The 27,185-nt window shown below is 44.7% G+C and overlaps 1 protein-coding gene across 2 annotated transcripts in view; it reads right to left on the reverse strand.

Moving 5' to 3' along the window:
- Window positions 1–26,065, reverse strand: part of jph2 (junctophilin 2) — a 28,550-nt gene extending 2,485 nt beyond the window's left edge. The window contains exons 1-5 of one of the 2 annotated variants that reach the window (XM_056272833.1): window positions 25,218–26,065; window positions 23,400–24,216; window positions 14,261–14,379; window positions 1,112–2,025; window positions 174–275 (exon numbers count right to left, since the gene is read on the reverse strand). In XM_056272833.1, coding sequence (XP_056128808.1) covers window positions 195–275; window positions 1,112–2,025; window positions 14,261–14,379; window positions 23,400–24,216; window positions 25,218–25,596 — 2,310 coding nt within the window. In that variant the 5' untranslated portion in view covers window positions 25,597–26,065 and the 3' untranslated portion in view covers window positions 174–194. Of the gene's footprint in view, window positions 1–173; window positions 276–1,084; window positions 2,026–14,260; window positions 14,380–23,399; window positions 24,217–25,217 lie in introns of both variants that reach the window. The other variant, XM_056272832.1, reaches the window with a different exon arrangement.
- Window positions 26,066–27,185: the final 1,120 nt, after the last annotated feature.

Raw genomic sequence — 27,185 nt, forward strand, 5'->3', positions numbered from 1 at the left:
CAGTATAGTGGCAACATGCAATGTCACTTAAAGGCAGAGGACTTAATAATAGCATCAAAATATTTACACTATGAGAGACAAAAGCATATGTGGAGAATAATAAGTATATTTACTGTATGCATACTGCTATATTTTCGATGCATCAGTTTGCATAGTGTAGTGTTATATTTTACCTGTGTTGGCCCTCGGGTATCTCAAGACAAAATGTGTACAAAGAGAATAGCCAAGCCAATGTTCAGCAGGATGACCATGCAGATCATTATGGTGTTTGGCCCCTTGAAAAGAGGAACATCAGTAATGTCAGGCTTGTGAATCAAAAGAATTAAGAGCATGAAACTAGAATAAACTAGAACATATAGCGTAGGTAAGCAATGAAAACATCATGGCTTGACACCGTTTGAAAGTGTGCGGTAACCGGAGATATGTGAGAGGTGTAACATCTCTAACAGATCCTTAGTAATGTCTATCTACTCTAGGCTCACCCTGTAATAAAAGTGGTAAAAAAATCAAGACTCGATCTGCTCTAATGCTAACAAAATGTGATGTTAGACTCCAAAGAAAATTAGCTGCTGGGTTGACAGAGGCGCTTAATTACTCTTTCATATCCCTGATGGAAAGACCATTCTATGGATAACACTGTTTCACCAGGTGATAGGTAAAGATGAAATGTGAGATTCACAGACAAGATGTGATGTCATGTAAAGAGAAATACACTTTTTCTAACATGCTGTGCTTCCACGGGCACCTGTTTAGCCTTACACAACCTCCCAACTTGTTATGTATGGCAATATTTCCTTAAATCTACTCAATCCCCTAAAACCTCTTGAATATGTGAAGTGAGAAAATTATCCAAACTATTCTAATAACATATCTTCTTAAGAATATAGCATATGGAAAATTTAATAGTTTCTTCAATCTACACCCGAGTGGCCTATAATGGATATAGTGACTCAGATACTATGTGGGACTATAGGTAATATCTTGACTTTCACAATACACCCATTATAGTGACAGCCAATATGGATGACCTTGTGTCCAAACAAACAAGACAAATTCAAGCCAATGTGATCATTGATTGTCTTACCTCCGACTCCACAGACTCTGCTGTTACCTCATTACTTGGGGTCTTCACCACAGTCTTCACTCTGGTTTCAGCTTTGGGGTCCACCTTCGGGCCCAGTTTGGCAGTTGGTTTGGCAACCGTAGCTTTATGCTCCACTGGCTTGGCTACCAACTTTGGTTCAAATTTAGGCGCTGGTTTGGGAGATGGCGCTGGACTGGGGTCTCGTCTTGGAGTTGGTTTCATCTCCACTTTGCTGGCAGGTCTGCTTGCCTCTCTGGATTCGACTTTGAACTCAGAGCTGGATGGAGCTCGTTCTCGAAGGGATGGAGCTTGCTCATTTCTGACTTCAGCTGTTTTAGGCTCAGGCATGATGGCTTTGGAGGACACTTTGGAGGCGGGGTTTTTCACCGGTTCTTCTTCATCTTGGGAGATGAGGCTATTCCTTACAGAGACGAAAGCTGCAGGAGTGGCGTCTGGAGCTTTTCCCTCAGAGTCCAACTTCTGCAGGGGCTTGATCTCCAGATCAGAGCCCTGCTCGGCTTTGTTGCTCTGACGACTCGGGGTGCGAGAGGGGCCACGGCTGCTGGGGGCTGTGCTGCTCTCAGGAACAGCCAAAGTAGGGGCAGAAGTGGAGGACAAGGGGGTAGTTGGTCGGCTGCCAGGTCTACTGTTGGGTCTACTACCACCCCTACTGCCTCCACCTTTGCTGGTTTTGTCTCCGTTCCAGCTTCCTGGGCTGAGGAGGTGGGAATCCTCCTTGTTGGTGATGCCTGAGCTTGGTGAGGGGGTGCGGACTGGAGTAAAGCCGGGCATGAGGCTGTCCAGCTCGTTCATCAGGGGGCTTTCTGGCGGTGTGGGCAGGGGCTCCTCCTCGGCCAGCAGTGGCTCATGCATGACAGTGTCTGTGTTCTCGCTGCCCTCCACCACCTCCTGCAAGGCTCTCTTCTTCAGATATTCTGGGCCTGCATGAGAGGGGCTCATTTTATTTGGAATGCAATTGTTCAAAGCCATCAATGTAAACAGAGATTCCCAAAATGAAGGCAGTCATGCTTTACACCAAAATTTTAACTGAAATATCACGAGCTGAAAACTGCTGTGACTTTCTGATACGATATGCCAAAAATCACCCCCCCCCTTTCTCCCCAGTTGTACTTGGCAAATTACCCTATTTTCCGAGCTGTCCTGGTCGCTGCTCCACCCCCTCTGCTGATCCAGGGAGGGCTGCAGACTACCACATGCCTCCTCCAATACATGTGGAGTCGCCAGCCCCTTCTTTTCACCTGAGAGTGAGGAGTTTCACTAGCGGGACGTAGCACGTGAGAGGATCACACCATTTCCCCAAGTTCCCCCTCTTCCCGAACAGGCGCCCCAACTGACCTGAGGAGGCGCTAATGCAGCGACCAGGACACATACCCACATCCGGCTCTCCACCCGCAGACACGGCCAATTGTGTCTGTAGGGATGCCTAACCAAGCTGGAGGTAACACGGGGATTCGAGCCAGCGATCCCCGTGTTGGTAGGCAACGGAATAGACCGCTACGCTACCCTGATGCCCCCATAAGTCACACTCTTAAGCCCCCTCCACCTCCTGTGAGCATGAAAAACTTGATATCTTGATGCAAAAGACATGTTTCTTCTGCCCCCCCCCCCCCGTTCTGACTGGTAACGACAAGATTTATATAGTTTGAAGAATTGGATTATAATCATACAACTATAGAGGTAATGTACACATTCCAGTCTGTCCTCTCACTGAGTTTTTTTAAAAAGATATATAAAGCTAGAAATTCGACCACAAGACAGCATACAACTAAATAATTCTAAGTTAAATTGAATTAAGTGCTCACAAAAGCAATAACAATGGTAATGCTGTAAACAATTACGACAATAAAAAGAAATATTTCTATGTATACGTGTATCAGCATCCAGCAAAGGTCTCAGACATGGTGAAATAACGACGTGTCCCTGGTTAGCCACATCATACGATCGGACTACCGGGAGCAATTGGGAAAAACCTTGCTGTTTGGATATCATGAATTCAGTCCATGTTGACCAAATATTTGAAAATTTGTCTTGTCGGATTCATGTTTCCTCTTTTTATCAAGTGATGTTGGTGGTGTTTATTGTTTTTTTTAAAAAAAAGAAGTTTTTATTGAGTTTCTTTAAGGAAAATTTATACAAATGAACAAGTACAAAAGACAATAAATTTTTTATATATATATACGTATATATATATATGTGTATATATATATATATATATATATATATATATAAACAAGAACTAAAACAGCACTAACTTAACAAAAGCACAGCATCATCTCTGCAGCATTTGTGACATTAATACTTCAAAAGTCCATCATCACCAAGTGACGCATTCTACAACTTAAACTTGGAAACCGAAAAAAGTTCCTGTGGCATAAACAAAGCAAAACTAAGAGCTAGGGTAGGGCTAGAGCAAATGCTCATTTGGAGATCTTGGGTAAACGCGACCTGTCAAAGATGCATTTTTTTTAACTTTATAGTCTTCATACATAAATGAATAATCATGGTACAACCAGCTACACATCCAGGATTACTTTCATATTTTGGTGTTTCGCTTTGGGACAACATTGCATCCACACAGGATCCACAACACACCTTAATCAAGCTGTTCTGACAAATTAGATAAATGTGAATATTATTTTCCTGGTTCATTTAGGAAAGCATTTTTAGGAATGTCTTTGCTCTATATAATGATGTTTTTTTCCCATCCCTTTTTTATACACTTATAGAAAAAAAAAGAAGAAAAAAACAATGGGAAAAAAATTATGTGCAGGTAGGGAGTGATCTTTTCTTTACACCATAATCATTGATTTATGAAAATAAAATCAGCCCTGTGGGGTGCTACGTAGTTAAATGATTTTTTTCACAGTGTAGAGCAAATTGTTTCAGTTTATGATTGACAGATGCTGTCGCTGTCTCCATTTTCTAAATGTCCACTGTAATTTCCATCCATGCGTTTAAAGTTGGGCTCCCCTGTGAGAACCATTTTCTGGTAAGAGTCTTTTTTACCAGCCACCAGTAGTATATTCATTAAATATTTACCTTTTTTCAACCATTCTTGAGGTATATACCCAAAATATATGGTCTTACTTTCTAGGGAAATTTCACATTTAAAGATGTGTTGTAGGGCATTGTGTATCACTCTCCAATAGTCTTTGATAACGGGGCAATCCCTGAAATATGGTAGTGGTTTGCATTTTGATTGCCACAGTTTCTCCAGCAAACAGGGAGGTTACTATCATAATGGGATTTCTGAGAGGGTACGATAAAATATCTTATCAGGTTTTTCCAACCAAACTCTCTCCATTTCTGTGAACTAGTACACTTCCATTGATACCTCCATATTGTCCATTCTTCCTCAGATATAATTGTCCCTCCTTACTTCTCCAATTTTGTTTTAATGTATAAAGTCAAATGTGTTTAAGATTTAACAGACCCTTATACATGCATGAAATGATTCTATAATCAGTATCTGAGCTTTATGCATTTCTAAACAGTTCTATCAGACATGTACTTGCCTCGGTTACATTTTTCATCTTCGTATTAACATAATGTTGCATCGGAAGATACCGACAGAAGTCTTGTTTTTCTAATAAGTGTTTGTCTTTAAGCATTTCAAAACTGAACAGTGCTCCTTCTTTCATTATATTGCATAGAACTGTTATTCTTTTAGTGGTCCAGTCCTTAAATCTGATATCTAGTTTATTCGATGTAAAACCTGAGTCATATGTGCACCATTTAAGAATTACAATATCTCCCTCTGGTTTATATATATATATATTTACAATAGTTTTCCACATTTTAAGAGTGCATTTCATCCATGGTATTTATGGAACTTTGTCCATGGTATTTATGCAACTTTATCCATAGTATTTATGTAACTTTGTACATTGTTATCAGCCAAGATTGCCCGTATGGGGATGGAAGGTATCCTCTCTTTAATGTTTTTTCCATTGAGCATCACATGATGGGTTGCACCAGCATATCATAGCTCATCTGTGCTGCAAAATAATAATCTCAAATAGAAGGTAGGCCCCATCCCCCCTTTTCTTTGGCTAACTGCAAAGTTTTGAGACAAACCCTTGGTCTTTTACCTTGCTATATATACCTTGATAACATTTTGTCCCATTCATTGAACTGATTTTGGTTAATTTCTATTGGTAGGGTCTGAAAGAGATATAATAATCTGGGCAATATATATTAATTTTGATGGATTCAATCCTTGAGCTGAGACTAAGGATGGGAATTAGGTTCCATCTTATGTCTTCCTTAATTTTTTTAATTATAGGCAAATTATTACATTCTGATAGTTTTGCCAAATCTTTTGGCATGTTGATGGCCAAATATTTGAAAGACTGTTTGCCATGTCAAGGGGTATTTACTTTCCATTTCTCCTGGTGGGCTAAAGTTATATGAAAGTAATTGGGTTTTATCTACTATGTTGATCTTGTATCCTGATAATTGACCATATTGTTCAAAGGACTGCATCAATTTAGGTATTTAAGAGTATGTTGGTTGCCCTAGATAGATCAAAATGTCATCTGCATAACAGGCCAATTTATGCTCTGTCCCTTTAATAGTAATTCCCCTGATAGCTTAATTTTGTCTGATGTACTGAGCTAGTGGTTCCAAATATAATACGAAGAGTAGCGGTGACCATACGCAACCCTGTCTCGAGCCCCTTTCTAGGGTAAAATTATTTGATAAATATCCATTAATTTTAATCCTAGCAGTGGGATTGTCATATAGCGCCTGTATAGTTTTAATAATTGTGTCATGTAAACCAAATCTGTGTAGAACTCTGTAAAGAAAATTCCAGTGAACCGAATGAAATGCCTTTTCAGCGTCCACGCTTATCACTATTGCTTTAATTTTATTTTTTTTGTATTGATCCACAATGTGTAGTGTCCTTCGTATATTGTCTTGTGTTTGGTGTTGCTGTATAAAACCTGTCTGATCATTATCAGTAAGGGTAGGAACTCTTCTAATCATTTGGCCATGATGGAGGTAACTAATCTATAATCTACGTTAAGAACAGATATTGGTCTAAATGACCCACATTCCATTTTATCCTTGCCTTCTTTTGGTATAGCTGAGATCATTGCCTCTTTCCAGCTGGGTGGCGTTTGCGCCTTCTTTTTCTTTTAAAGCCCAGTTCAGCGGTTAGCAAAATAGAACTGAACTGATCTACTCCCTGAACAAGCAAGAAAAAAAAAAGTAAAGAAGGTGTGATTCTAAGGCTGGGGTCTCTAATAATTGACCCTGGGCTGAACTACAGGAAACGTCTAGCTGTGGGGGAAAGCCTCTCCTACCTGTAGGCTGAGGGCCCCCACTGCAGCATTCAAAAAAGTAAATGGAAAAGTCGTACGTCTATTACACAGAAAAGACTTCCCTGTATGTTCATCCCATGTATACATTCTCATTTAGATGGGGGAAAAGGAGTGGCTGTAAAGAAAAAATTAAAATAGAGTAACAGAAAATCCACATTACAATATGTATTTCATGAAAACAATTATATCACCGTCTATTTTGGGTTCTGTTTAGCTTACCAACCTTTCTGAGATTAGTCAAAACGTATAGCTCTTCTGGAGGAGGTGAGGGCTGTCTTCTGAAAACTCGCAGTCTCTCCCTGATATTCTTTACTCTCTCTTCTCCCATCCCTTGTCTCGATCCTCCCATGATTTCCCAGGCGGAGCGGGATAGCTGCTCAGCCGGGCTTTCTCTCGGTGTGATCACGCTGACGGGCAGTCCTCTGTACATCGTCTGTAGTCGCCTCTTCCACTGTCTGGTACAGCCGCGTCCCGTCCTCGTAGAACCCTCGTAGTTTAGCAGGGTATGGAGTCTGGAAGCTGATCTTTCTCTGCTTTAACACTCGTTTTGCCCCAGAGTACCCCTTGCGCTTCTGCAGGGCCGCTGGGGGAGGGGGGTAATCTTGATCGAAGTATATTAGTCTCACGTTAAAAAACACCTCCTTCCCCCATGCCTTGCGATGAATCTCTGCTTTGGTGTTGTAGCGGAGGAATTTGATTATTACTGAACGTGGCTTTTTTTCCCTAACCTCGGAGGTTCTCGGGGCGAACGATCGGTGTGCTCTCTCGATGTCAAGCTCCGTAGTCGGGTGAATCCAGCGTGTCCCGTAGTAAATTTTCTACAAACTCCACCATAAATTGCCCCTCCGCTCCTTCTGGAACATTATATATTCTCATATTCTTCCATCGAGACCTCCCTTCTCGGTCGAGTTTATTTTCTTGTTGCGTCATCACTTTTATAATCTTGCTTAGCACATGTTCCACGTTTTGAACGCGATCTTCCGCCATTTCAATTCGCGTCTCTGCCTTTGTTATCTTTTATTAAAATTGGCGAACTCTGATTTAATATCGTTTAAATCTGGTTTTGTGTTTTTGCGGAAGTCCCGTATCTCCTCCATAACTTCCGGTAAAATTGCCGCTTCGTTTGGGTTAGCGTTAGCTTCGCCGTCGCGTAGGAGAGTTGTTTTCCGTATTTTTTTCGCTTACACTCTCTGTAACGGTCCTTTTTTTTACGTTTCCACCCCCTTTTCCCATTCTTGCCCCCCTTACCGGTTAAAGTATTATCAAAAGATTTTGTATTTGACCCTTTCAAGGGGCAGAATAAGTATTTTTTTCTTCCGAGGGAGCTGTTATTTTAGGCCGCCATGCTGGTTGATAACGTCACCGAACCGTCATTCATGACCCAATAGGATATGTCGTCAAGTAAAAACACAAAATTAAGGTAGAAAAAATAAACAATGGTCTGTGTATTATAGAGGAAATGCTGACTGACAAAGTAAATTTTTTTTGGTAGGATCAAATAATTGACCTGGAGTAACAATATGTTTACAGGCCCGGGGTCACATCTTACCTCAGCCGGTCACTCGAGGATGCATTTTTTGGATTAATGTGTAGAGCCGAAGTAACGGAGAAGACCGTAGGTTCACACTTTAGCCGTGTAGGCAACTTTCTTTAATCCACGGTAAATCAGCGAGACAAACAAAACCCACAGCTCGACTGAGCGGAGGTGGCAAGAATAACCAGAAAACTGGCTGGACAACCATAACTTAACCCTGCGTTAACCTGCCAGGGCAACCATGACTTAACCCTTAGTTCCTGGGTTGAATTCTGTCCCCAATACGTGTCCACCACATGAGCCCCCCCAGAATTCGCCCTAGTAATCGAAGTCAGGCAGGCGAGGGTGGACGACAGGCCGTCCGCGGCGGCTCCGGATAACAGGGGCCGGAGTGTCTGTGGGAGGCATTGACGCGGGCCTGTGGAGGTCGGCCTGAGGAGCAGAAGAGGCAGCTCGGGCCTCCACGGGGGGAGGAGGCGGAGCCGGGGGACGACCGCGACGAGGAGGTTGGGCTAACTCCAATGGCTGCGTCAAGTCCAGGTGTGCGGGTTTAACTCGGTCCACTGAAACATGCTCGGCCGTGCCCCCAAAATCCACCACCAGGTGCTTAGTTCCCCGTTCCAGGACGCGGAAGGGGCCGTCATAAGGGGGTTGCAGAGGGGGGCGGTGTGCGTCGTGACGGATGAACACGTAGTCCGCTGACTGCAGACCTGGGGGCACCTGGGACACCGGAGCGCCGTGTTGGGCGGTAGGGACGGGTGTGAAAGCTCTGACCCCGTCCAGCAAGGAGGCTCGTTGGTCCACAGCTGACCAGGGACGCGTTGCATTGGGCATGAAATCGCCTGGGACTCGCAGCGGCGTGCCGTACACCAGCTCCGCAGAGGAGGCTTGTAGGTCTTCCTTCGGGGCGGTCCGCAGGCCCAGCATGACCCATGGGAGCTTGTCAACCCAGTTGCAGTCCTTGAGAGTAGCCCGAAGCACAGCCTTCATGGACCGGTGGAAGCGCTCACATAGGCCGTTCGCCTGAGGGTGGTAGGCGGTAGTGCGATGAAGCTTGACGCCCAGAGCCTCACCCACAGCATTCCATAGCTCTGAGGTAAACTGTGGCCCACGGTCAGATGAAAGGTCGGAAGGCGTACCGAAACGTGAGACCCACGACCCAATAAAAGCCCGGGCCACATCAGCAGACGTCGTGGATGCCAGGGGAACAGCTTCAGGCCAGCGCGTAGTCCTGTCCACCACAGTGAAGAGGTAGGTGAACCCATGGGAGGGGGGTAGGGGACCAACCAGGTCGACGTGGACATGGTCAAATCGTCTCTCCGGCACTGCGAAGCGTTCCAGGGGCGCCTTAATGTGGCGGTGTATCTTAGCCCGCTGACAGGCAACACACGAGTCGGCCCACGCTTTCACGTCTCTCTTAAGTCCCTCCCACACAAACTTAGCAGAGGTCAGGCGCACGGATGGCTTACCGCCTGGATGAGAGAGGCCGTGCACAGCTTCAAATACGGGGCGTCTCCAGCTGTGCGGGACGATGGGCCTGGGCTGTCCTGTGGAGACGTCACACAGGAGGGTGACACCTGTGTCGCTGAAAGGAACGTCCTGCAGGCGGAGCCCCGTGTCGGAGGCCCGGAGACGGAGGATGCTCGGGTCCGTGGCCTGGTCCGCAGCCATCTGTGCATAGTCAAGGCCTAGGTGGACCGCTCCAATCACTGCCCTAGACAGGCAGTCAGCTACCTGGTTAGACTTACCAGCGACGTGCTGGATGTCGGTAGTGAATTCCGAAATGTAGGAGAGTTGTCGCTGCTGGCGAGCGGACCATGGCTCGGCCGTCTTGGACATGGCAAACGTGAGGGGCTTGTGGTCCACGTATGCAGTAAACTCGCGGCCCTCTAGCAGGAAACGGAAATGCCGGACGGCGAGCCAGAGACCGAGGAGTTCCCTGTCAAAAGTACTATACTTGCGCTCTCGGGGTGTAAGCTGGCGACTGAAAAAGGCCAAAGGCTGCCAAGCCCCCCCCACCCACTGTTCGTGAACCGCACCAACAGCATAGTCCGATGCATCCGTGGTTATGGAAATAGGCGCTGTAGGTGAAGGATGCGCTAGCAGGGTAGCCTGGGAGAGCGCAGCTTTAGTCTCGGTGAACGCACGGTCCCGCTCTGCTGTCCAGTCGACCGCCTGGTTGGGGGACATGCCTTTCAGCGCCTCGTACAGTGGCCGGATGATAAAGGCGGCTCGAGGAATGAAGCGGTGGTAGAATGTCACCATCCCGATGAACTCCCTGAGCGCACGAGCTGTTTGGGGGCGCGGAAAGGCCGCCACCGCTTCCACCTTTGAGGGCAGGGGGACTGCCCCGTCCCCAGTGATGCGGTGCCCGAGGAAATCAATGGCTGTCAGCCCGAACCGGCACTTCGCCGGGTTGACGATCAGCCCATGCTGGCTGAGGCGTGTGAAGAGGGCATGAAGATGGGACAGGTGTTCTTCCTCGGAGGCGCTGGCGATGAGTATGTCGTCCAAATAGACGAAGATGAAATCAAGGCCACGGAGCACTGAATCCATCAGCCGCTGAAAGGACTGGGCCGCGTTTTTGAGTCCAAATGGCATTCGTAGGAATTCAAATAGGCCGAATGGGGTTGTCACCGCTGTCTTGGGGATGTCTGAGGGGTGCACGGGAACTTGATGATAACCACGGACCAGGTCGACTTTTGAGAAGACGCATTTGCCAGACAGGTTTGCAGAAAAGTCCTGGATATGCGGGACAGGATAGCGGTCAGGCGTGGTGGCGTCATTTAGTCGGCGGTAGTCCCCGCATGGGCGCCAACCTCCATCAGGCTTAGCGACGATGTGGAGTGGGGACGCCCACGGGCTGTCAGAGCGGCGGATGATCCCCATGCGTTCCAGGTGCTCGAACTCAGACTTGGCAATGGCGAGTTTGGCGGGGTCGAGACGCCTGGCTCTGGCGTAGACCGGGGGCCCCTTCGTAGCAATGTGATGCTCCACCCCATGCTTAGCGGTGGGTGCAGAGAAGGTAGGCTGGGTGAGGTCAGGGAACTCAGCGAGGAGGCGGGTGAACTTGTCTGCCTCTGAGAGAGAGTTGGCTAGACCTGCATAGGCCGCTTCCCTCCGCGTACATGCGAAGGAGGAGAAGGTTAAGGCATCGACCAGACGGCTGTTCTGAATGTCCACTAGCAAACCGTAAGCGCACAAAAAATCAGCTCCGAGGAGGGGAAGCGTTACATTGGCCATGACGAACTCCCACGTGAAACGTTGTCCACCAAAACACAGTTCTACAGACCGCACGCCGTAGGTGTGGATAGGGCTGCCGTCAGCCGTAGCCAACTGGGGGCCCCGCTCCCCGCCCATGATGTCGACGTCAGTAGCAGGGAGCACGCTTCTCTGTGCGCCCGTGTCACAAAGAAATCGCCGACCGGAGATGGTGTCGAGGATGAAGAGTAGCCTGCTCGTATCGCCAACACTCATGGCCACTACTGAGTGTTGGCCCTCTCGTTTCCCGTCGGCCTGTAGTTGCAGGGGGAACGGCACCGTTTAGCTTTCGCACCAAATCGAGCGTGGTACATACAGAGTCCAGAGGGCTTGTAGCGGTCTGATGCTGTGGCGCCATCGTCGGGCCACGCCCGCGATGTCGGCGGGGGGCCAGCGAAGGTAGGAGCCAGCACCGCGGCATGGGAGGACCGTTGTGTAGCGACGAAGAATCGGTCAGCCTCCTTTGCCAGCTCACGGGGATCAGTGATGGTGGAGTTAGCGAGCGCAGTCTGGACGTGGGGCGGCATGTTGCGCAGAAACAGCTCCATAAACAGGAAACATGGCTTTTCTTGACCCAGTAGGTTTAACATCCTGCTCATTAGCTCCGATGGTTTGCCATCTCCCAAGCCCTGAATTGCGAAGAGGCGACGTGCTCTCTCCGTTGCTGACAGTTCAAAAGTTTCAAGGAGGAGATGTTTAAGTGCGGCGTATTTACCATCGGCCGGTGGGTTGGTTATGAAACCGCTTATCCTGGAAGCCGTAGCGCACCCCAGCGCTGCCACTACGTAGTAGTACCTGGTCTCGTCTGCTGTTATGTCTCTGAGCGCGAACTGTGCCTCAGCCTGCGCGAACCATGTAGCCGCGGAAGACTCCCAAAACTCCGGCAGTTTAATTGCAACGGCGTTCGTAGCCATAATGTGTGTTGTTTCAGAAAACTTATCCGAAAACCGACGTCGGGGTCACCAGTGTAGAGCCGAAGTAACGGAGAAGACCGTAGGTTCACACTTTAGCCGTGTAGGCAACTTTCTTTAATCCACGGTAAATCAGCGAGACAAACAAAACCCACAGCTCGACTGAGCGGAGGTGGCAAGAATAACCAGAAAACTGGCTGGACAACCATAACTTAACCCTGCGTTAACCTGCCAGGGCAACCATGACTTAACCCTTAGTTCCTGGGTTGAATTCTGTCCCCAATACGTGTCCACCACAAATGCATTTTTTTTAATTTCATAACAAAATTGGAACTACTAGGTTCACATTACTAGGACAAGATCAGTGTACCATTTTCTTTTTCTTTTTTATGGACTATCCCCCCCCCTCTCTCTCTACACTACATTTACTTTCTATGACTTCAGCATGGGGAAATTATTAGAGGGGGGCCATTTTAGTGATAGAGTTTATAACTACTCCTTTCCCCTCCACCGAAGAGACTCATTTCTTGTAACTTCAGTAATAGGAAACCATTATTGAAGATATTTTAGAGGTAATTAGGAAAAATGACACAGTGGTGGATTTGAGGCGGTCTATGCTTGTTTACAGGAGTCACTCAGTCTGTAATGCCATCTGTCCTCTTGATACTCCAGGAATGTCTCCTCCCTGGAAGCCCTTGTGCAGAAAGACTTTTTTCTTGTTTCCAATATGAAGCATTGATTGGTTTGAAATGACGATTTCTGTTAGGCTTTTTCCTATTGCTGACATCCCCAGCTTCATATCGGTGCAAATCTCACTTAACACTAAATTTTTGTCAATACTACTTCGATTATTTGCTGTTGCGTTTAAATTAATGTGCTGAGATTAATGTGCGAGTAATCCATTTAATCAAATTGTACACACCAACTTATCTGGCCACTAAATCGGGCCAACTCTGACTCTAATTATCGACGGCATGCAGACTGAGTTCGAGATAAACAGTGACAAGAGGAATGAAGATGAAATGCTTACTTTAATGCCACCTTAGAAAAAGGGTTTTCTTTTTCTTTTTTCCAGTAGGAACGCTGTAGTAAATCGTTAACCCGAGATCTCGTGTTTTTCCTCATGAGAATGAACCGGAGAAGTTACTTTGGCATTGTGCATCCTTGTCTATCTTTTGTGGAGGAATGCAATGCAGGGCTCATTCACCCTGTGGCCTTGTCCATTTGTAGCATTAGACTCAGACATCTCAGGCAGCCTCTCAGGCCTGGCTACTCTTTATCAGCGTCTGGTCAAATCTCCCAAGCTCTCTGCTGAGGGGAAAAAGTAAGAAAAAATGCTAGGGGCTCACACAAGGGTCTGGGGCTTTTTCTGTGGGTGTGCACGCCTGCGTGAGTGTGTGTTCACAAGTTGTGCCCAACAACCAGTGAATGACAACTGATTGTACCTACACGTTACTACATTCTGTTGTCTTTAATGTACTATTTTCGCCTGTGGTAACTGCATATCTTTCTTATCCAACTGCCTAGGTTTCAAAATATTTCAACAGGATGTTAGTACTGAAGTACTGACAGAAATGTATGTGTCTGGATTTGTGAATGCACCAACAGTATGCGTGTATTTTTGTGTGCATGCTTGTGTGCATGCATGTGCGTCTTTGCAGGTCCATGCTAAATTGCAACTCTTGCAAGGAAACTGATATGATCCCTTTGACTCAATAAGATGCTCCTTTTTTAGCCACTCAGAGGTGACTGCCCTTGTAATGAAACCTTCGCTGATTATCTAAAGGCTAAAAGAACACACTCAATATATATTTGGTGAAAGGCTGTCTTTGCCGTTGCTTTTTATGGCACAAATGTTTTGCTCTACGAGGATACCACACTGATGGCAGGATCAGTATTATAATTACAGTGGGTGCTTTTTTTATTCTTACAATTATAAAGCCTGATATAACAATTGCAACTATGTCAAGTGTGCTTTCATGGCCTGTAAAGCTCTCTCAGAGCTCACACCATGATTGTAGATCAGCATCATGAATGCGTACAATTTTAGCAACACTTTTGTCTTCCAATCCTATCAACCACCATGCTGTATACAACAGATGAGACATTGAAGTCCGCTGACCTGGCTGGTAGAAGGACGGGGAGAGTTCTCTGGCCACCAATCTGGCGATGCTGGACTCGCTATTGGAGGCATGAGAGGCCTGATCTGCTGCATCTCCTTTGGCTTTTGAATGGGCTGTCCTGCAGGGGACAGAAAGAACACATTTTAAACACATTCAGATTACTTCAATCATCCAGACTTGGTCAATACGCATTTTGTTCTCTTCACATGAAAGGCCAAGTAGGACAGAAACATAGAGCGAATAAACTCACACGGACTCTCTGCCAATTAACGCTAATCTTGGAAAAATATCCTATCTGCATCATCTTGAGGTGCAAAGGCTAAGTTTGTAGACCTATTAAAATGGCTTCTGTGTTAATTCGGCAGCAAACGTCATCAAAAACAACAATAAATACACCAGTCACAAAGGGTACAGGACCAATTATTTTCACTAAAGGTCATGAGCTGTGCTCAGAAGTTCCAGTGGAGATGATTGCAGAATGGAAGAGCCCAGAGCCATTGACCTCACAACCCATAAGGAACGTGAACTTTGCTGTGAACAAAAAGTGACTTAAAAGTGAGCTGCTTTAAAGAAGCAACAAAATCAATTAATTACCAGACAGACTAAAATACTACAGCAGGGAACTTGTTTACAGTATCCAATCATGTCCAAATTGAAGGCCAGTTGTGCATTGTTCGTCATATGCTTCATTAGTATTATTAGCTATGGCGAGAGTGTCCTTTTCTGCTATTGGCCTGGAACAGAAATAAATTACTATTTTAACACCCCGATCCAGACAATGAGTTATTGGTGTCTGAGAGGACTTCTTTTTCAAGTACTTGTGTGTGTGTGTGTGTGTGTGTGTGTGTGTGTGTGTGTGTGTGCGTGTGCGTGTGCGTGCGTGTGTGTGGATGCTTGCAGGTCAGAAATAAGACCAACACACTAAGACAGCACAACAGCGTGGCATGCATTTTAAGGTCAGTGTTCAATACAAAGAAGTTTCAGTTTTCCCGCTACCTTCAGAAACGGGCAGGCTATAGTTTCAGACTGAAAGATTTGACCACAAGCTCATAAACACCCCAATACTAACTAACATTTTCTCCAAATGCATCTTGGTTGGTCACAAAAAAAAAACCCAGTTGCGTGCTGAAAGTTTAATGCTTGCTACTGATATCTGTTCCAGATTAACTGTGAGTATTACTGATTGTGATTACTCTGTGAATATTTAGCATACTGTAATGTTACACTGGGCTGAAAATAACCCGCTATTCCACTGGAAGACTCTGTGGGGTAGACGCTTCCCACTGGAACAATTAGTGGCGCTTGAAGTTCCCTGCTTGATACAGCAGAGCTACACATGTCTGCACGCAGTCGATACCCAGTCTTCCGGGGGCTTTTACCCCAGTTCTTCTTGATAACTAGATTGAAGTAGTTGATAAGGTGTACACTGGAATAACAGTGAGTCTGTGCCAGTCAGCAGCTGCTCCAACTGCTAAGGCACTCTGGATTGGTGCTTTTTTTGCCATTAACATAACTGCAACACCTGGAGATTTGTGTAGAGAGAGGCTGTGAGGAAATGCTCTGCAGAATGGCTCTCACTTTACATCACATTTGGGCAATGAGTAATCACTCTCCCGTATAAAAACCTGTAGTCAATACTATCTTATTCTGACGATGTAGAGATGTGCCATCATTAAAAATATCATGGAAATATATCATTTTAGCTAGAGCTTCAATTTACATTATAATCACATATAATTGTTATAATTATCAAGTAACACGTTTTGGTAAATATTTAAATGGAACATCTGCTAGTCTCCCATGCTCATAATACTTTACCTGAATATTTGGTTTATACACACAAACACAGGTAATGCCATAATCACAGGTTTATAGCTTTGACAAAATTGCATTTATCTCTTTTCAGCCACATTCATCACATCCATTACAGTAAACAGATACCCCAAAACATAGTAATTTGATGTAAATTCCAGAAATTACAATCTTCCTCCTGACGGAGCCACATAATAGTGATGAGCTTGGTGTTTAGCAGCTGACAAGATGGTAACCATTCGAGCAGCCAGGCAGCTCTACTGGGTAGGTTGCCAGTTAGTGGGTGGAGGATAAAGGATAGCGACAGATGGCTTCTTCCTACAAACTGACAATATCTGCTGCCCCATAACTCAACATGGCTTTCTCACTGATAAAATACAATACCACCATCTGAAGGCAGTTTGGTACAGATGACCACAGCAAAACTGAAACCCCCAATCTCAGTATAGTGGGACAGAGAGGTTTCTGACAGATGGCTTGTTCCTGCAAACTGGCTGGCTGCACTGCTGCATAGAACCCTTTCAGTATTTGAGTCAGTGCAGAAACACAAGACAAGAGCCTTATAGTTAGGTATGGTATCAGCAGCATAGGCCAGAATGAATAATAAATTGTGTAATAACAGAAAATGGAAGCAAATGCATCAGAACTCCTGGTCTTTAAAGCAATGATACACAATTGCATTATGCATACTTTTTAGGACTGACTGGGACTTTAACACTGCAAGTAGTTTGCCAGATATTTAACTATTAATGAACCAGGTAAGTTATCTCAATGCACTAAATGTAGGCTACCAATACATCATTAGTGTCAGTCACATATCTGTGAGATGGGCTGCCATTTGAAAAATGTACAGGTATCTGAATGAATGAACAGATAAGATGTATCTCCTCTGTTCCCATGTGTGTAATTATTCATAGGTAGACTTGCACAACTGCTGGAGTCTGACTTCTTCTTCCAGCCTCTCACTGCAGATCACTACCACAAAGTCTGATATTTGAAACTGTGACCTAAATACCGTGTGCTTTTAGGGGTTCCCTGAGGAGACTCTCCTTGTTGTATTCTGAGGGGTGCTGAGATGTCTTCTCAGGCCAGAGACTCAGTTGTTGAGATACTGTCATCAACACCTCTAGTCATGAACGTTCACAAGAAAGCAGTCATGGCAAAATGAAGACAAAACGTCTTGTTAGTTATTGTATAGTGTAAATAAAACGTCCTTTTAAAAGACCCTTCATCTCTGACCATCTCAACTGCCCATTGCAATGGTAAGGTTTTTTTTGTTTTTTTGTGTTGCAATTGTGCTGCAACCGTTTCTGGCACGAACCAAAGGCATCTTTGCAGAAGTCCCTATTTGTGTATAAGTATCTTTTAGAGAGAGAGAGAGAGAGAGAGAGAGAGAGAGAGAGAGAGAGAGAGAGAGAGAGAGAGAGAGAGAGAGAGAGAGAGAGAGAGAGAGAGAGAGAGAGAGAGAGAGAGAGAGAGAGAGAGAGAGAGAGAGAGAGAGAGAGAGAGCAAGAGAGAGGGAGGACAGGACAGAAAGAGACAAAGAAAAAGTTGGCTCACTGTTTTTCTGCAATAAATAAATCACTTTCCCAAAATACATTTTGCATTTCAAGGTAACTACAACCTTGCAACTGCAACACTGTGAAAAACTGAGAAATAGCTAAAGAGAAATGCGAGTCAAAATATCCTTCTGACTTAGTTTTTAGGTAGCTTTATAGCATTATTTCCAACCAGTTGTAGAATACAATTAAATACATCCTCACACTGAGGTGAAAACAGACTCTTTACAAATGTTGTAATTCCCCGGGCGCTGCATAGCAGCTGCCCACTGCTCCTAGCTACACAACTAGGATGGGATAAATGCGGAGTATAATTTCCCTATGGGGATCATTAAAGTATATCAAATCAAGTCAAATCAAATGTTGTAATTGGCTGCGATTGCTCACCAGTACAAAATACCTGTATCAGCAGAATAGCACGTAAGTCTAGCCACACAACTAAAGCTAGGTACAGTGCATATATATGCTAACCTCTTATACCCAAGTACTTGCTTATGAGGTGTGTCATATTTATATCCATGCAACCATTTGATACCTCTGCTGACGCAAAATGGCCTGGTGTCTATGATCTGTAACTTGTTGCTAAGCAATGGTGCTAAAGCCAGAAAATGACTGATCAGTGAATAGTGACTATCTGACTTTCCAAAAACAAAACAAAAAACTTAAAACAAATTCAGCCAAATATGACCAGTTATTAGGGATAGCAAAAAGACTCCTGTGTTTACAAAAAGAATTAAGTCAACAGTAGAGGAGTGAGTAATAGCTGATAAGAGGCACTGAAACTCAGCATATGAAAACTGTCTGGGTGACGAGGCAGGAAAGATGGGGTTGAAAGGCGGAGCGGGGGGTTGGGGAGGGGGGTGGTGGTGACGGACTGGTGGTTAATCAGCTGTTGCATTCCCCTGCGATTGTGATGCAGCAAGTGTGTGCTTGTCCATATTAAGTCAGGGCTCCTCCATGACCACAGAGTCCCTGTCTGCATGTCATTTACACCCGGCCGGCCGGCTGCACAGGCCCTCCAGATGTCTTTCTGATGGCCGACGCAACAGAGCGACATATTGATTGAATGCCAGGGAACAGTTAGCTAACCTGAATTGGGGAGGCGGGGCTCGGCCTCCCATTGGATGGGTTGTATGTGTATTTTTAACCCTTGACCTAGTCTTCGAAGGACAGTGGTTTGTAACAAAGTTAGAGAAGCCACCAATGGGAACATGTCATTCATATCTCTTGAAATTCAGCAAGGAAATGGCCATCAGCCTCACTGTCACATGAAAAATGACCTAAATAACAAATGATCTCAATAACATGAAAACTAAAAAAGTTCAGTAACGTCAGCTGTGTGTGTGTGCGTGTGTGTGTGTGTGTGTGTGTGTATGCATATATATATATATATATATATATATATATATATATATATATATATATATATATATATATATATATATATACGTGTGTGTGGGTGGGTGTGTGTTGCCTGTAAAATGGACAGTGGCAACTAGGTTTAGACAAGGTGAGGGCTTCAGAGGTGCTGTTGAGAGCAGTCTTGTGTATATGCAGAGTTTGCTTCCATTCTCAGCTTTGTTCAAGATGTCTGGATTTACTCAATGCCTCCTCATGGAGAGCCAGAGGCCTGTCTGTGGGGATGATGTCTGTGAGCTCAATACAACCAGAAGCAAAACATTGGTCCATAACTTATGAAACTGCTTATCCGTATGGTAAAATATTTAGATTTCCATCTGCTCTGGGACAGGACCTGCACTCCATCACTGTAAAGCTTGCTGCTGTAAACACTGTGCTCATTTCAGGTGCCAAGGATTATAATAGCAAAAAACATCACCCGCCTTGTAAGGCTACAGAACAACCTGGGGGGGGGGGGTGGTCCTGAGGGAGGCATGCTGATAGTTTGTATACAGTACAGTGTGCCTGTGTATTATCTTCTTAGGCAAAGAGAAACAAAATACAAACAACACTACAAACTTGAGGGAAAAAAACATGCATGCCTATTATTTGCTTGGTATCATTTCATAGAAATACAGTAAGCGGGAATGCCCCACGAGACACCCTCAGGAACAAACAATTGCCCCTTTATCAGATAATTCATGCTACTCATTCATCATCATCGACGGCTCGAGACATCAAAAACTGATACAGGTTCTTTGAATTATCTGTTCTTCTCCAGAACGTCACATCGCCAACGCTAAAATGTTAAAACAGTGAAAATGGGGCTTCTGGGTAGCGTAGCGGTCCGGCTTGCTTGGGCATCCCTACAGACACAATTGGCCGTGTCTGCGGGTGGGAAGCCGGATGTGGGTATATGTGTCCTGGTTGCTGCGCTAGCGCTTCTTCTGGTTGACCGGGGCACCTGTTCGGCGGCGGCGGCGGCGGCGGCTGGGGGGGAATAGCGCGATCCTCCCATGCGCTACGTTCCCCTGGCGAAACTCCTCACTGTCAGGTGAAAAGAAGCGGCTGGTGACTCCACATGTATTGGAGGAGGCATTTGGTAGTCTGCAAGTCTGCAGCCCTCCCCGGATCGGCAGAGAGGGTGGAGCAGCAACTGGGACAGTTTGGAAGAGTGGGGTAATTAGCTGGGTACAATTGGGGAGAAACAAACAACCCACCGAAAATATCAAAACGCCTGAATGCATCTGGACCATTTTAAGTTCGTGCTCACAACTTGAGCAGGTTGGAGAGGATTCTGACATTACAGCCACTCATAAAGAAGGTTAGCGATTCTAAACAATGTCCAGGTAGTGAAGGGTTTTCTAAGGATGACATACAATGGTGTACTTGAAGATAGCAGGAAAGCTAACACAGCATCTTTCTTTTTGAGGGTCGATGTCTGGCCAAGGAAAACTGTAAACTGATACTGACACATTTCTCGCTCCATTGAACTTGACTGTAATTGCTGTGTGATGTGGATGCCTCCACCTGTCATGAGAAGTTCACACGTTTGTGAACACACCAAGTTTCAGTCTTTATAAAGCCCTGCAAGCTGAATCCAACTCAATTAACTTTTGTTGGTGTGGGTGAGGGACTTAAAACTCAAGCCCAAGGTGGTGCTCAAGTGTCCAGAGTCCGAATTCATTCCTTCGGAAGTTGTGGCCAAATTAGGAAGATCTTAACGCATCAAGACGCAATGAAAATGATGAACTATCAAGTAGTCCTGTTCTGCCTGGGAACACTGCCCACCATTCAAACAGACCGATCTATGAATGGTTTGAAATGGGCTCTCAGAACGTGATGAACACAACAGCTGATGAAGTTAAGAAATGCAAGATTTTCAACAGTTCAAGAGTAAAAGGATAAATCCGCTAGGAGGGAAACAGAAGTAAAGGGTGCATTTTCTTGGAATCAGTGGAAACTGATATAGAGAGAAAGACATCATGTTGATGCAAATCCTCACCAGGAGACAGAAAGAGACATAGAGGAACGGACATAAAATTTGGATTCATGCTCAAAAGTTTGGGGAAAGAATGAGTGAAGAAGTTAAATAACTCCATTAAGGCTATGTTATTTTCTTGGTGGTCTATTAAACATGGTATCTTCATTGCAAAGTTACAATCAAGCTAGAAAGTACAGTCATGAGTCATTAACATTCAAATCTTGCTCCATAACCACATAATTCCTCGGGTGAAAGTTGACTAGATGACAATTGACAGATGAAAATTGAATTCATGTTGAATTACAACACAAGAATTTAGTGCTCAAGTAGTGAACTGAATTGCATCCAGGGGCTGCACAGTAGTTCAGTGATTCGCACTGTTGTCTCACAGTGGGTGGGGTTTGCATATTCCTCCCATGTTTGTATGGGCTTCCTACTTCAGCCAGAAGACATGCATGTCAAGTGGAGACCCTAAATTGTCTATACTGTAGGTATGAATAATGTGTGTCTCTCTTGCTAAGGACTGCTGACCTGTGGTTTGCCCCGCATCTTTGCCCAGAACCTGTTGAGCCCTCTGAAAACCTGAACTGGATTAACCAGGGTATATACAGGGAATGAAATACAGGGAATGAATGAAGGATTCAGTCCCACAGGTGGTGGAGAACTACACAGAATTTAGACATAAGGGTGTGATGAACTGCAATTATGGCATTGTGATGAGGGACAGCAATTTCTGCCATTCGGTCGGTTGGTCGGTCGGCATCATCAGCTATGATTTTGGCTGCCGAAAAAAATGCTCAAGGATGGTCCGCCATTGCTCTCTCTCTCCTCACATGCTCGGATGACTTCCGTTTTACCCATTTTCTTCCAGTTTGGGATGTCATCCATGTACGAGATTGCTGGTCTGCTTCATCGCCTTTTGCTTTCAACTTTGCCATGAAGCATATTTTTCATAATACTGCAGGTCTTATGACGCATAGCATGGCCGAAATATTATAGTTTTTATCTCTGAATGGTCTGCCATTAAGCTGTCTATATTTATCAAAGAGTAACTGAACACATCTATTCAAGCAGTCATTTAAAGTGTGACTCCACACTTGAATACATTTTTTGAGTGAAAAAGGGAAACATGTAGTTTAATTTCAATGAAAGACATCCATCCTGGATGAAATTTTCCCATTTCTATGCAAATATGACAATATCCACATTTCCTGTATCAAATCTACCAAAAGTGGGCTTCTGCTGGTTGAGTTCTGCCCTAGGCATGCGGTCCAAATGGTTTAAGTTGGCCTGAAATCAGTAATCAGATTTAAATTTCATGTCCAAAAACCTTGAACACGGCATAATAAAACATTCAGCAATAATTTTTCATTTTGTAAATAACTGTTATTATTGTTGTTTTTTTTATACCTGTATGCATAACTGTTCACAATTGTCTCAAGAACTGTGAGGAAGCGATGTAGTCCTCATTGATATTCATGATCATGAGTAACAAGTACATGCATGGGGTGGGCAGTAAGGATGTGGCGGGGTTTCATGTTATAATGATTTGATCTGACTGGCTGTATGTAAATGAAAATTTCTGACGACATCATGAGTCTCAGGAAAAAGACTGACTGAGAGAAGCTGGACTAGGGGAAGCTCTTTGAAAAAAGAGAAAAACTCAAGTCCAACCTTACTTACTTTTCTTTCACTAGAAAGAGACAGTACAAAATGCATGCCGATTAAAGTGATTATTGGTGCTAGAAATTATCAGTGTTTCAATTTCGGTGCAACTTTAAGTGTCCCAAGTATTTTTGTCCACAGACATATTAGACATGCACAAAAAAGTATGAATATTACTGTCCACATTGATCAGAGAGACAGTCTGATCCCAAACAATCAACCCCCCCCCTTCCATGAATAAAGTTCTATTTCTGAGCAATTTTCAAAGGTGAGGGAGAGCCAGAGCAAAGCTGATACTGGGGATGATGTTACTATTTAACTCTGAAACAGCATTATGTTCTGTTGTCTGAGATGTTGTGACCAGAACCTAAAATAGTCGCTGAGGACGGCGAAACCTGAAGTGGCCCATCTTGATTCTGATGGAGTATTTTTTCTTTTGTACATGTTTCAGCTATGAGTGGGGTCAACCCTTGAAAACACATCACATGAACATATGTAATCATATGAGAGCCATCCTCATAATGAATACTGTAAAAGCAGCTACCCTTGTACACAACTTCTCATACATTATTCATCACAATTGTGTCAATTACTACGAAAGCCTCACACAGGTAACAGTGTGGATCATCAACCAACGTTTACATGCCCAGTGATGAAATGGACATAACAGACCTATCAAAACTAACAACAAACGTTGACTCTCATTCATCCCGTTCTTACCTGGAGGCGGCGATCTCAGCTTTTTGCTTGGCGATGGCTGCAGCCCTCTGGGCTCCCTCCACGGCACGCTCCACCTTCTGCTTGATCTTGGTTCCCTTCAGCTGAATCACCCTTTTCTTCATGGCCTTCACCAACATGTTGTTCATGTATTTGCCCTCCTCCTTCCCTCCCTCTGCAAATGTTGTGCAGCCATACCCATGTCGCTGATTATCCAACCACTCGCCCTCATACTTAAGACCACTGGAGCGTTCACTTATTCCATATCCTGACCGCTTGTCATTCTTCCACTCGCCCAAGTAGACTTCTGTGGTGGTGGCGTCAATGTCGGCCTCCACTGCTGGAAAGTCCTCGGCTCCGGCCAGGCTGTCATCTCCGATGCTTATGGTGGAGTTAGCATCACTGGCGTTTGAGCTGAGAGCTGACTCGGTCCTCAGGAAGCTGATCTTGCTCTTCTGGCTGGACAGTGAAGTGCGGGAGTCTGACTTCTTCAGCTTGCCCAGCAGAGAGCCCCTGCGAAACAGGCCCTTCTTCTTGGGTTTGATGGCATCTGGGTCCACCTGGAGGGTAAGGGCAAAGCCACCACGTGATGGTCCCAATTGGGTGGGGGTAGCGATGGGGGTCTCCTCTCCCAAGGCATTAGTGGTGGTGATAATGGGGATATCCTGCTGCAGGATGGTGCCATTGCTGTGCTCGCTGCGGAGGGAGGTCAGGGAGGTACGAAGAGGTGAGCGGACCACTGCTGCCATGCCATAAGGCACACTCTGACGGACACCATAGCCATGTCGCATCCCACCAGTAAACTGGCCCTGGAAAGTGCCTGGAGGATATTAAAGTGAGCATGAGGTACAAGGAGAGCACATTAGGTTAAAAAAACGTGTTTTTTTCTTTTCTTTTTCGTTCTGTCCTCTCTCCACCACAGACAAACCTGTTAACGTGCTCATTATTTAAAGATATTGCTTTTCAGATCCATATATTTAAGTCTCAGCCGCAACCTCATCAAAGTGTCTGGTCTCATGCTATAATAGACACGTGTCTAAATTCCAGTGACAGAGCTAAGACCGTGAGGCCAGGAGGGCACGGGTGCCGGTGGGCTATTATTACATCCTGACATCTGGTGCTATCATATCACCACCACCCACTGCCTCAATGCAACTTTCAACTAACTGGGACTAAAGTTAGCTGTTAACTGCCTATAACAAGGGGAACCGCTGACGCAAACAAGAATCATCACCATCAACTTTGGCTCATTTCTTAAAACATCTTTTTATGTTTAAATGTATGGGTACACATGAAGGAAATATACAGGTCCCTAGATGGGCTTCCAGAGAAGTGAGAATGATGTCCAATGTCATAATAATTTTAAAATATTTGTCATTTTAATAAAACTTTGTATATGACATGGAAGATTTTTTTTTAATTGTTTGGTTTTTATAACTTTCGTCCAAACTATCTGGTTTATTAGGAGTAAATTCTTAATTATAGCATAGATACAGTTAAAGGAAAATGATTTTCTTGCCGTCTCTTGCTTTTTATAGATTTTACATTAGTTGTGAGCTCTTTTTCACCGAGAGCCGTATGCTGGTATTTTTTGTTTTGGCACCACTGACATCATAGACAACATGCTCTAGAAGGTATAATATACGAGGACATTAAAATCACAGGTTTGTCTCTTGCCATATTTTGTCATGTGGTCCTCTGCAATTGGCTTATAGTAAAATGCAGCATATGGCAACACTTGGGTTCAGTGGATTCATACAGGAGGTCCTTTATTTTCAGCTGCTAGTTGTATGCATGTGATACCAAAGAGAACCATCTCACCTCCATCAGCATAGGTTTCGGTGCCATATCCATCTTGCAGCCCGTTATTCCATGTTCCCTCATACTTGGCTCCACTTCCAACACTGAGACGCATCCCATATCTCCCTTTAAAGCCATGAGTCCATTCCCCCTTGTAAATCCAGTGTCCCTTGGTTTCAACTCCCAGTCCGTGACGTTTTCCCTGAGACCAGTATCCCTCGTAAGTGTTTCCACTCGGCCAGGTGTAGACTCCCACCACCTCGAAGCCGTAATTCCAGGAGCCGGAGAATTCCCCCTGCCCCTTAGGACCGGTGCAGATCCCATGTCCGTGGGCTTTGCCCCCCTCCCAACCACCACAATAAGCTCCCCCGTCGTCAAATTCAAAGCGACCCCCGCTCATGCCTCCAAACCCCCTACTGCTGCAGCCAATATCGCACAATTAAGAGAGTAAAACAGGTTATTTATCGCGCAAGAAATCTCTGTCAGCCCGAGTTCACTTTCACCTGACATCAAAACCGCCTTGGGATATCCTCGGTGATGCGCTTGGGATAATTTCTTCTTCTCGGGTCGGTTTGGGAACTTCTCCGCATTTCCATGCAGGTCAGGGTGCACAAATCACTTTGCAGAAAACTTGAAAGCTCCGGTGTGTCAACTCTTCTCTCTCGCTCTTCTATTTCAGTTACTCCCCATGGACTCGACAGTCAGGAATTCTCTTAGTGAATAAGGTGAACTTTAAAAAAAAGAAAAAGAAAAGAAACCAATTCCCCGTAATTAAATTGAATAGTTGATTCTATATAGTTTGTCTTGATAAGCCTGGGATCTTACATGGCTTTCAAGGTGGCCAGAGAGAGAGAAGCCCCTTTCCCCTGTCCCTGCCACCCCTCAGTCACAGGCGCAGCGAGCTATCTCCTGACAGTTGGTGCTGTTGGAAAATATTTTAGCAGACCTAACAAGGCGACCAATCCACACACACACACCCTTCCAAAAATACAACCCAATCCTTACCCCGCTGTCTGCAAGGAGCAATGCCGGAGTCTTGCCACATCGGGGCTGGGCGTGCTCGCCATTTAGGACCGGGCAGCTAACTTCCCTACAGCGTTTAGTTAGTTGATTTTTTTTCTTCGTCGTCCTCCTCCTCATCATCATCGAGTTAATTCGATGGGCACAACAACCGCCAAAAGGTCACGTCTCCAAACTGTCCAGGTGAACCAAGTTAGAATTGAACAGTGGTTGTTTCACGTTTTCGCGGTTTATTCGTCCTCTCGTCTCGCTGTTTTTATTTACCATTTACGCTTGAGTTATCGTCTAACTGTTAAACTAAAATATAACGCGTAAACCGGATCATGAGTAATAAGACTCGTTTTGCGCCCTCTAGTGGGAAGCGTTGATAATTGCAACACATCCCCGGGTAAATAGAGGCATTGATTTGTAAAAACAACAATTTGCTATACAATCTTCCCTATTATTATACACTATGCAATTCTTTTAAAATTAGACCATTACATTATTGATATAATTAATATTAGCATGACGTGTCTAATAGTTGGCACATTAAAACCGGTCCGATGGGTTTTACCGGTTACAAAATGTCACAAACTTCCCTCAGACCCGAAACTATACACGAACTATTAGAGCAATTCAGAAAGAAAAGCTCTCGGCGCTTCTTGCCATTAAACTTTCCTCGTTAGTGCAACATACTATGTAGGCCTTCTGTAGCCTTGTAATTGCGATGCTTTCGGAAAACACATTTCAACAATAAATATATTGAACCTGACTCTGGTTCTGATTCTGAAACAAGGCCTCGGGACACGTCGACCTCCCGCTGAAATACGCCTTCCATCCAATTCGCGTTTGCACGGCGTGTGGTTGTGATGTAATAGGCTACACGTTGCTTTGACTGAGTGTCCCAGAATGCTTTTTGTATATGTATCACGTTGGGCGTTTTTTTCTTAATTCTTTATTTTCATTTTTTATTTTTATTTATTTTTT

Source organism: Lampris incognitus, chromosome 2, assembly GCF_029633865.1.
Source record: "Lampris incognitus isolate fLamInc1 chromosome 2, fLamInc1.hap2, whole genome shotgun sequence".
In the NCBI taxonomy this organism is placed as follows: Eukaryota; Metazoa; Chordata; class Actinopteri; order Lampriformes; family Lampridae; genus Lampris; species Lampris incognitus.